An 11,710-nucleotide genomic window follows, 5' to 3' on the forward strand; every position below is an offset into this window, starting at 1 on the left:
ACACATATTGTACCGTCAAATATTTTTTTTTAAAAAAAGGGCAAATTACCAACATCCCCTCGAGGTTTGACTAAAATAAGGATGCCTCCTTGAGGTTTGGGAAATTGCAAATTGTCCCCTGAAGGTTATATTTACATAACAAATGAGAGGGTAATTTGTTATGCAAATATAAACCTCAGGGGACGAGATGTAATTTCTCAAACCTCATGAGGGAATTCGTATTTTAGTCAAATCTCAAGGGGGGTGTTGGTAATTTCCCTTAAAAAAATAACACGTGTATTGCACGGGTCAATTGCTAGCTTAACTAACAAAAGGAATGCTTAGTGGAGATTATGAAAACAACTTATAATTTATTTTAATATGGGATGTTTGACATAATTTCTACTTATAATTTATTAGACAGAAATAACTTAAATAAGTAGAAAAAAAACTAATTTTTCATAAGCTACGTAAGTGGTTTTTTTAATTTATGCTTTCTAATTATTAATACTTAGTTTAAAATCATCACCACCAAATATTTCTAAATTTATCTATAATAATGTGATTGGAGAATAGATCATTATTAGATGTATAATAAATCAAAAATTAATATATATTATATCACATTATTGTGGGCGTAAGATTTTTTTTTATGAGTAGTAAATATTTTTATAATTAAAAGGGCACACCCCCCCCCCTCTTTTTTTGTTTTTTTAGTAAATTTCTCAGGCCACTTTGGAGGATTGGTTTATAAATTAGTTTATTAATTTTTTAAATTTATTTAAATTATATTGTCTTTTTAATTTTATACATGTATTTTCATAAAAAAAAGTTAAGCCTTCCTTAGGAATGTTGATTAGTTTTTGGCCTTTATAATTTTTTTTTTTGACTATTTTAATCTGGGGTTAAAAAGTCTCATTTAGAATTTTTTTTATAGTTTTTTTAAATTTTATGAGAGAAAAAATAAAATGATTATAATTTAAATATGACATTTTATCTTATTGACTTTTTAGTCTATTTTGCTTTTTTGGCTAAAATAGCCAAAGTAACCCATGCCAAACACAGCCTAAGGCCCCGTTTGGGGACTTACTTTTTTAGTCAATTGGTCAAAAAGTTACTAAATTAGTCAAAAAACCAACAACTCATACCAAAAAGTCAAAGATTCTCTTTTCTCTCTACTTTTTGCACATTTTTTCATAATTAGTCAAAAAGTCATCCCAAACATACAGGGCTTGTTTGGTTTGTTTTTGAGAGAGTTGTTTTTGAAAAAAAATTTAGAGAGAGAGTTTAGAAATTTTTTTGGTTTGTTTGGTTGTATATTTTGAGAGAGTTGTTTTTTTGGGAGTTTGAGATGATTTGATATTTTGAGAGAATTTGAGTAGATGTATGTAAGAGAAAAGTGATTGAAAAGGAGAGAGAAAAAGTAATTAATTGATGTGTAAGAGAGAGAAAGTGATTTTAGAAATTTTTTGAGAAAAACTCAAACCAAACAATTTTTTTTTTTTTAATTTTTTTTCTAAAACTCATCTCCCAAATACAAACCAAACCTACCCACAAGTTTTTTTTACCTACCTTTTTAGCCAAATAGTCAAAAAGTTACTAAATTAACCTGTTCCCAAACGAGGCCTAAGTGTTTGTTTGGTTTAGTTTTAAACTTATGATTTGAGTGTGAAATTGTGTTTTGAGTTTTAAGTTTTTAAATCATGTTTTGAAAGAAAAAATTTATTTAGTTATGAGTTTGAAAATAATTTTGGAATGATTTGTAATTTTTTAATTTTTTTAATTGATTGATATATAGAATATGAGAGATGTGAGAGGAAAGAGGAGAGATGAAAGAGAAAAAAGTGATTGATTGATTAAATAATAATAATAATAATAATAATAATAATAATAATAAAAAAGAGAAAAGATGAGTTTTAAAAGTAATTTTGAATTATATTTTAAAAATATGTTTGATTAACATATTTTATTCAAATCATAATTTAAAAATAAAATTGAATTTTAAAAAATAAATCAAACACACGTCTTCCTTTGACATGCCAGACTTTTTGACTATTTTAATTACAAAAAAATAAAATAGACTTTTTAATTTAATAAGATAAAAAGTCACATTTAACACATAATTATTTTATTTTTTCTTTCATAAAAATCAAAAAAATTAAAAAATCTATCGTAAACAATATTTTTTAATTCCAAACTAAAATAATAAAAAAATAAAAAATCAATCTACATTCCACACCAACCTACACCTCCGTTTGGGAAGTGGGTTGACTTTTTGACTTTTTTGGCTATTTTAGCGTGGGCTTAAAAACTTGGTTTGGGAAGGACTTTTTGGCTTTTTAGCTTTTTTGAGTTTTTTTGTGAGAGAAGAATGTAATGATTATGGATTAGATGTGATGTTTTGTTTGTTATGCCTAAAATAACTTATTTTATTTTTTGTGACTAAAATAACAAAAAAACCTACAAACCCACTTGCCAAACACAGGCTACGTAACTTTTGACACTCCCCAAAGTAGCCTCAATCTTTGTGCCTTTGTGTTGCGCTGTTTACATTACAGGTCCCGTTGGGAAGTGATTTTTTTACTCTTTTTTTTTTTTTCATAAAATTTATAAAAGATAAAATAGATTAAAATAATTAATAAAATAAAATATCACATTAAATTTATAATTATTATATTATTTTTTTCTTATAAATATCATATTTAATTATAAAAAAATTTAATTTTTTTTTCAAATATAAAAATTTAAACATATTAAAACGATAAAAAATTAGAATAATTTATTAAAATAATCAACTTGTAAACAAGAGCACAATATTGTAACTTTTTATTACAGTAGAGGCTGGGGTTTGTTTGGACGCCACCGACAGTGACAATATCATGAAAACCTTCCCCCACTAGCCTACCTGAATGGTCAGGGACTCTGTCAGATTTATAGACACATATATGAAGAGAGAGAAACAAAAGAAAATAAGAGAGAGAGAGAGAGAGGGAGAGAGAGAGAGAGACCTTTGGGGGCATGGGGAAGCAGGCATGTGGATGGGTGGGGGACACACCAAATGACCAAACTCATCAATACAACTCTGAATAATTGAGTGAATGAATGACACAAAACACAAAAGCACATACAAAAACAAAAACACCCCCTCTCCCCTAACACTCAAATCTCAGTAAAGTACTCCATTGCTAAACACCATGGAGACTCTCAACAACACAACTTAGTAAGCAAAGCCATAGCCAGAGTGCTCTGTTCTCTCTCTGTTTCTTCTTTGTTCTCAGTTCTTGATGATGCCTAGACCTGGCCCAAGACCCTATGAGTGCGTTCGAAGAGCTTGGCACAGTGACAGACACCAACCCATCAGAGGCTCTCTCATCAAAGAAATTTTCAGGTACTCTCTCATCTCCATCTTCCTATCACACACACAAACACATACACACATATAAACATTCGTTTGTGTGTTTAATGAGTCTACTATGTGTTTGATTAGAGTTGTGAATGAGATTCACGGCTCAGCAACCAAGAAAAACAAAGAATGGCAAGAGAAGCTCCCTATTGTGGTCTTGAAAGCTGAGGAAATCATGTACTCCAAAGCCAATTCTGAGGTTTGTTCTTCACTTTGGTACTCCAAACTTCATTTTTCCTAATACTACTACCATTGATGTCAACTGGGTTTTTGTTGTTTTTGTGATTAATTGATTACTTAGGCTGAGTACATGGATCTTAAGACTCTCTGGGACAGAGCAAATGATGCTATTAACACCATCATTCGACGAGATGAGAGTACCGAAACCGGGGAGTTTCTGCAGCCTTGTATTGAAGGTATATATATCCCTTCAATTTTCTCTGTTCTTTGCCAAGTTTCAATCTTTGAATAGAAATGAGTTTTATTGAAATTGGGTTGTGGTCATTTTGTCAAGATACATGTTTAGAGATGTCTGTTTGATGTTTTCTATTTTCATTTTGGAAGGCACATACAATTTATTTATCGAAATGTTTTTGGAAAAATTTTCTGAAAACAATGTACTTTTTAGGACACCAAAAAGTTGTTTTTGAAGTTTTGAAAACCATTTTCACATAAAAATGAAAATTATTTTCGGAAAACACAAATTTGCTTGGCGAACTGTTTTTGGGAATTCCCCCCCTTGAAAATAGGTACTTTTAGGAAATACAGAAAGTGTTTTCGAAATTTTGAAAACTATTTTTGCACCAATATCAAAATGATATGAAAACAGTTGTGGTGTTTCCTATCGTTTCATTTTTTGTTTCCAAAAACATGGACAATGAAAATGAAAAATATGAAAACACAACCAAACTAGCAATTCTCCAAAGCTTCAAGTAATTGCTTTAATTTCAAGCCCAAACTGAATGATTTGAAATCTAAAGCGTCATAGTGTATTTCATGTCTTGCAATTTGGTTTAGCTGCTCTCTATTTGGGCTGCATTCCAAGAAGAGCGTCGAGGAGCCAACGAAACAGCAATCCGAGATGCTACCTTAGTGTCAGCACTCCAGACCAGACCTGTGTTTCTCCGAGCAATTTAGAGAACATATATCATGCAAATCATATAACCAATCCTCCATTCATGTCTCATAATTCAAACTTCACAAAACCCAATACCATGAATTTCACCGTTCTAGACTCGGAGTCTCACAAGCTCCCCTTTTTGTCTGAGAATTTTCCTCCATGTAGTAACACCCGATGCTTACCTACAGAAGCTTATGCATCTTCAAACTCATGTTCAGTTTATCCCTTGTACTATGGAAATCCACTTCAATCTCAAGAATCTCAAGAGTCTCAGTTTTGTTTTCACATCCCTCCCAATTTGAACTCTGACAATCCAAAGACATTGAAGATTGGTCACTTGCAAAACCTTTTCCCTTGTGATGTAGATGCTTCAAACCAAATTCCTCAAGCAGATTTGAGGGACACACCTGAGAACCTACCTGGAATTGGGTGTGATTTGTCATTGCGGTTAGGCCCTCTTTCAGTTCCGTGCATAAGTATTGAGAATAGTTGGCCCCAAGAGGTTGAAGATGTTGAAAGAAGCAAGTTGAATGATGACTTAAAACCGTGGATGGATAAAGAGTTCTCTTTCTTCCCTAAGTCCAATGTTGATGATGACCCGCTAGACTCCTATTCGAGTAAATGGAGTTCTGAGGCTGAAGACATGAATGTAGAGATGACAATGAGAAAGCGAAAGGCAGTTTTTAGTTACCCATCTGAGGATGGGCAATTTTGTTGGCAACCGAAGCTTCCAAGTAATCACCTCACCGGAAAAATGAGCAATGCAGGTTTGTAGACTAACTTCTACTTCATTGGTTCTCTTTAAAATTTTTGAAGTGGTGCAGCAGATGTGTATTGTTTCTATCTTTCCTTGCAATCTGGCTGTACTCAACGGTTATGGTTACTTAATGATGAGTTGCTTATTTCGGTGTTGCATTAAAGTTTGTGTAAATATAGGCTAGTTTTATATCTTAAAACGATGCTGTTATAGAACAAATATTAAGCACAAAATGAGTTTTGGAAATTTGTGTGGGCTTTTGAGCTTTTACTTTTTTATTATCAATTTTCAAGTTATAAAAAGTTGCACCAAATAGACCTTGTACAAGCTTGGTTCTCTTTGGATTCCTCCACATGTAAAATAGTCATACAATTCATCTTAGTTTAACTTTATTTCCAAAACTAAACTTTCTGTTCCAAGATGTGCTCGGAATATTTGGAAAGTACAGATTATAAGTGGAAGGAAGGAAAGCCCGAAGACTAGTCCACACTATGTTGAGTCAATAGGGTTTGGGTTGGTTTCTTGGGCCCACTCTGATCGCTCTAATTAAGAAGTGGGGTAGAAATGATAAATGGAATTCTGGATAGGGTTGGTTGTATGTGAGTGGGAAGCAAAGAGGTGTCATTTTACCACATGAACATGTTACATCTTCTGAGCCATAATGCCTAGGGGTCCATCCATGGACCCCATTACAGGTTGAGGTAAGAAGTGGAAGGAAATTATTGACTTGGCACATCTTGTGCAGGCTCCACAAGTATATATCCATCACCAACCATCTCTGTTTTTGATTTGAATAAAACTTGATCTTTGTTGATTATTAGTGGAAATAATTATTAATATTATTTGTTGTTATTATTATTACATGGAATTTGATAGGTGCATGATTTGTGGATGGGCTTAATGGGGTTTGCACTAAAAAAATAAAAAACTAGTAATCAATGCTTCCCCTTAAGCAGGCAAGATTTGAAAATCTGGGGCATACTCAAGAATGATAACAAAATAAATAAATCAAAGGTATGTTAGGCAGAGATTCTGGGCCCTGAGAAGCTATTGGGAAGATAGGTTATATAGAACTAGAAATTGATAATCAAATGACCTTAGAGTCCTTGGGATTTCATTTGATCTGTGTTCGTAGATAAATAGTTGATGGCATATTTTATGTTTTTGTTTTTTTGTTCGGTTCTTCTGAGTTTTGATTCTTCAACCAGAAAGGTAAGAACACCTCCTGCTCAATGCTGTAATTAAAGCGAACTGTTTGTGATCTAGGAAAAATGTTCTTCATGATGTTATGGGAAAGAGGAAAAATCTGTAGCCGAGGATGGATGACAAAGTTTCTATTTGCAGCAAGGGAAGAGATCTCGCGAACTTGATTTATTCCTATTTATGTCGTAGCGTTCTTTTCATTTCCTGCTTGCCTTCTGTAAGATGAAGTTCATTAGAACTTCTGGTCGGAGGCCTCTGATGAAAAAGGTATAGAGATGACTGATGTTTCAGATCCAAAATCTGAAGAGGGTTTTGGGATTTATGCCAAACATGCAAGGAAATGCAGCAGATTGGAATTACCCTAGTAGGCGTCTGCCTGTGATGAACCTGTGATCCGGCAAAACACACAAATGGTAAACACCTTGGGCCGGTTGGTGGATGGCCATCAGGCGCTCCGATGATTAAATCAGTGCAAGAAGCAAGACTTCTCAGATGAGAAGAGCTTAGAGTATTTCAATGGTTAATTCTCTTGTACCTTTCCTCGTTAGGATTCAGAAACATTTATACCTTGTGTTGACTTACCTTCTTAATTCTGTGACTACCTCTACAGTACATGGCGGCATTAGTCCTAAAGTTGCCCATTCTCTCTATAACTTCTAACGTTTGCATGTTGCCCACTTCCCAAAAAGTTGCAAAGTGATTCCCCGACTTTAGGCTGAATCTTCTGACAGTCGTTACGAGTGTCTCTATTCGTTATGAGCCATATGGTTTAGTGCTCTATGAGTGTCGATCATACGGATGTTTCCCATGCGGCGTCATGGTCACTCGGGGTTGGGCCTAGTGTACAAGTGTCATACGCTCATAAATTCACCTTCCCACAAGTGGGAAGCTCGGACTCCTTGCTCCGCAAATGTAGTTGTTCCTCTTAAAGTGCACAAAAAGCTGTACATCTTGAAACTTTAGTCTCTTGTTAAAAGAAAAATTTATAATTCAAGATGAATGAAAATCTTGTAAATCTATCCGACCATGATTTCTTCCCTTGACAAGAATACAATGCAAGTAGTTTTTCGGTTTAGTTTTCAATCTTGGAACAGATATTATCTTACAGTAAGTTCCTAGAAGGTGACTCTCTGCATTAGTTTGCATTTGCTTTAAAAAGACGCAATGCAAAATCTAACTTCCTTCAATGACCCCTAAAAGTTTAACGTAGAATACATGAATAATCTATGTTAATTATCTATCTGTACTCTCATTTGAGAAGAGAGAAGAAGTTGAATTGGTAGATGAAGCCGATGAAGACGATGATAATGATAATGAAGCGGTGAAGTTGAATTCTATCTGTAGTCGTTGGTGGAGAGCGAAGTAAGAAACCGGTTCCTTCTTCTCTTCTGATTCAAGTTCCCTAAGTGGTATAGCAGCTAGAAATCTCTTCATGAACTCTCTGCAACACTCTTTGCCACTGCAAATTTCCTCCTCACTTGCCTGATTGGAACTGACCCCTTGTTTTTCTACCTTCCCGCGCATCAAAGCCGAGTCATCAAACCTCAAAATGTATGCTTGGTTGCAACCCTCAAAGAGCCGCTCACCCAATGTGTCGATGATGTAGTAAGCGTTGATGTCGACCTTCAACACAAAGAAATGATCATTCCAACTTACTATGTAAATCCTAGGCATGCCATTGTCACCCTCGGCGTTCTTCTTGATCTCATCCCATATCTGATCAAAAGACATAAATTCTTTCAATGCCTCGAACTTTTCCGGGCCAAAGAATCCAATGAAGGACTTGTTATGCAAGACCGATATTGGGCAGAGTCCGGCTTGCAGGACAGTCTCGATGTCAAAATGCTTGTTAGGGAATTGGTTTATCAAGTTTTGATTGTCACAGAGCTTTCTCCATTCAGAGGAGCCTTCGAGTATGAGCCTGTCGAATTGGGCCCTAGTTGGCGTGTTGTCTTGGTTGGATTGAAGCCAATTGGCAATGACTGCAACCAGTGCTGTACATGCGCTTTCTCCGATAGCTTTGTCACTGCATTGGTCGAGGGAAGCGAAGAAGACATTGGCTTTGAGCTTTGCTTGGCCATCTCTGCTGACTAGCTCCTTTTCTTCCCAATGACCAATGGTGCTAGTTTCCGTTTGCTCACAAGCTGGTTCATTGACATCTAATTTCTGCAAAAAAATTAGTTATGAAGAAAGGTTAGATTACAATATTCAACCTCACAAGTAGTAGCAGAATATGTATCGATATTGACAGTACAGTTATATATTGGTTGATATTGGAAATATTAGTAAGTAGTGTTTTGGAAAGTTGCTAAAAAGTTGACTTTTTGATTTTTTGAGTTTATTTTGTCTTTTTGTAGGTAAAAAATGTAAGAGATGATGTGACCAAAAATGGATAAAAAGTTAAAAGCTGGTTTTTTATTGGCTTCTCAAAAGACCTACAAATATTAATATTAAAGGTTTAAAATCCCGATACATATCCGTCCGTATGTTATGTAAGGGGCAATATTTAAAATCTTGCAAAAGACCCCCCTAACCCATGTTGGAATCGTAGCCCAAATACAAGCTTATAAGAACTTTAGGGTGTTGTGTTTGGAACTGGATTTGTCTAGGAGAAAGAAAAATTTACTCAGAAATGGAATTACTTATGCATATTTATTTATTATGTGTAATTAAACAAAAAATAGATTTATTGATAAATATTTATTCATTTTCTTAACCCAAGCAATAGTCAACTTTTATAATACTAAAATATATGCTTGCTTAAAATATTTTGTTTTTTGTTTTTTTAAATGATGATATATTTCTAGTTTTTATTTTAAGTGATAAATATTTTGGGTTAATAATTAGAGTTTACATTTGTAATTTTTTTATTTTTTTATGAATGATAACATAATTAATTCAACCTTATTAATTACAATGCTGTTAAACAGAAACACACCCAATTTATAATTAATTTAAAAAAAAATGATTTCCAATTTATAGAAATTTTAATGTACTAAATTGAATAGACCGCTGATGATTAGCAAATTTAATAACACACGTACCGGTCTAGAATTGGAGTCAAATGAGGAAGAGACGCTATGTTGTCGATCACCACCAATTGTATTCTCATCACCACCATCATCTCGACCAGTCTTCTTAATCAACGGCTCTCCTTTCGTCTTCCCAGGTGTGAAGCTCAACCTCTTCCTCTTCCATGAAAATAACCCAGCTTTCTTGACCGTGTCCAATTGACTGTTTGAACGCATACCCAATTCAGACTCGGTCGTTGAACTCACTTCAACACGGCGAGTCACCGAAATCAACTCGTTCTCCGACGTACTATTTGACTCGAACACTGCTGACTCATCCGAGTCATCTGAACTTATTTCTGCCTGGCTCGTTGACACGGTTGCCAACGAGTCTTGCGAATTTCTAACCTCCACAAAGCTCAAGCACACCTGCGTATATTACATACAAATCAATTATATTAATACTTATTTTCTTATTAATTTTTTTATTATAAATTAATTGATATGATATTTTAAAGTGAAATTTTTTTAAAAAAATAATTATATATCATTTTTTTTTTTAATGGCTACGAACATGGCAATGAATTGGTCAGCTGAATGAAAGCTGTTCTCTTTGGATTAACAGCTAACAAACAACGCCTTCATTTTCACAAACCATAAATGTAGTCCCCACCCGCAAACTTGGCGAGTTAAAACACGCTCCAACTTTCCCAGAAAAACCACACATTTCCTTATGGATTTTCCCGGAAAAAGCCAAACCCCAAACTCTCCTTCTTCTTTTCACATTTTCCACCGTGTATAGGTTGAGAATGAGTCCGATTTTTAAATATTAGCGTTCACAAATATATTATTAGATATTGATCGATATTTATTTATGTATTCGAATACCGTTATTTATAAAATAAGCTTACCGAAAGGGTGGCTTCTCGGGCAACTCCGGCGACATTAATTTGGATGGGATGCTTAGTTTCAATCATGGAGTCCATCTTCGAAGCCAATTCTGCTAAATTTAGGGACACCTTCCCAATCACAGCCAATTTAGCCTTACTCTCCTCCGTCTTGCCTCCTCCCTATATTACATCCAAAATGAAAATCAAAATCAATTGTGTGCTTTGAAAAAACAAAATTTTAAATTTTGGATATTCACTAATCAATCATGAAAGAAAATACTTACATATAAAATAGTAAACGATGCATCGTAGACACCAAATGAGTTGTCCTTGAATATAATCGGAAAGCTGCAAATATTCTCGAACTCATCGTTCCATTTGACGGATTCACCTTTCTTGACGACCGCCTCGTTAGAGATGTGTTTGCGACGCTTCGATGACGAACGTCGATGGAACGAGACCAAACCAGTCTTGGGACCTCCTTTCCATCTCATCTCAATCACCATTGCTTTCTCTCTCTCATCACCGCCGTCGTCATGGGAAAATCCTTCCAGCTTCATTTCATTCACCCTCACCTGTATCTTCTTCGCCGCCGGAGCTGGTGGCCACGGCGACCACTTCATCATCTTCACCACCATTTTTGAATTTTTAGAATTTGGATTGTAAATGGAAGGGAATATACATCCACATGTATTATATATACGAACAATATGAGAGACAGGCTGGAGGGCGTGTTTGTTTGGTGTGAAATGACTAACAAGGACAGGGTCCTCTCGCCGAGTAATTTGTGAAAGAATTGCCACGTCATTAACGATTTTTTCAGAACTCTGGGAATCACGCGGGGACGGAAATGATGACGTGGCGTGCGAAGATTGGATTTGTCATTGGGTGGAGAAGTTGGTGTGTATGTATTGGATTGGATGTGTAGTCTCATTTCATGTTTTTCCGAATGTACTCTTAATGTTAATTTTTATTTAAAAAAACTTTAGAATGTCACCTGGGGACAAAATGATGACGTGTTGTGCGAAGATTGGATTTGTCATTGGGTGGAGAAGTAGGTGTGTATGGCCTCATTTGTAAGAGGTTAAAAGTTATTTTTTTAATTTTTAGGTCAAGTTTGGATATTTGTAAAAAAATTTAAAAGTTAAAAAATTAATCAAAAAGTTAAAAAGTTAATATTATTCATCAAAAATCAACAATTACGGCTGTACAATTCCTAATTCGAATTTTTTCCTACAAATTAATTTTTACAATTTTTTATTACACATTTTTTCATAAAAAGTTAAAAAGTTAATCCAAATATCCATATTTTCAATCTCAATTTTTTAGTCTAAAAAGACAAAAAGT

At 34.4% G+C, this 11,710-nt stretch overlaps 2 protein-coding genes across 2 annotated transcripts; one reads left to right on the forward strand and one right to left on the reverse strand.

Annotated features, from left to right (window-relative positions):
• The first annotated feature begins 2,745 nt into the window (after positions 1 to 2,745).
• On the forward strand, positions 2,746 to 6,747 carry LOC114300691 (uncharacterized). Its single transcript, XM_082901482.1, has 5 exons — positions 2,746 to 3,367; positions 3,467 to 3,581; positions 3,684 to 3,798; positions 4,400 to 5,269; positions 6,526 to 6,747. The coding sequence occupies exons 1-5, from the start codon at positions 3,264 to 3,266 to the stop codon at positions 6,627 to 6,629; spliced, it is 1,308 nt and encodes a 435-aa protein (XP_082757608.1). The 5' UTR covers positions 2,746 to 3,263; the 3' UTR covers positions 6,630 to 6,747.
• Positions 6,748 to 7,429: 682 nt separating this feature from the next.
• Positions 7,430 to 11,310, reverse strand: LOC114300690 (uncharacterized). Its single transcript, XM_028245549.2, has 4 exons — positions 10,648 to 11,310; positions 10,385 to 10,543; positions 9,507 to 9,902; positions 7,430 to 8,628 (listed from the first exon to the last, which is right to left on the reverse strand). Exons 1-4 carry the CDS (start codon positions 10,999 to 11,001, stop codon positions 7,696 to 7,698), a joined length of 1,842 nt encoding a protein of 613 aa, XP_028101350.2. The 5' UTR covers positions 11,002 to 11,310; the 3' UTR covers positions 7,430 to 7,695.
• Between the last annotated feature and the right edge of the window lie 400 nt (positions 11,311 to 11,710).

The sequence above is a fragment of the Camellia sinensis genome, chromosome 13, assembly GCF_055761805.1.
Source record: "Camellia sinensis isolate YWXY chromosome 13, ASM5576180v1, whole genome shotgun sequence".
Lineage (NCBI taxonomy): Eukaryota > Viridiplantae > Streptophyta > Magnoliopsida > Ericales > Theaceae > Camellia > Camellia sinensis.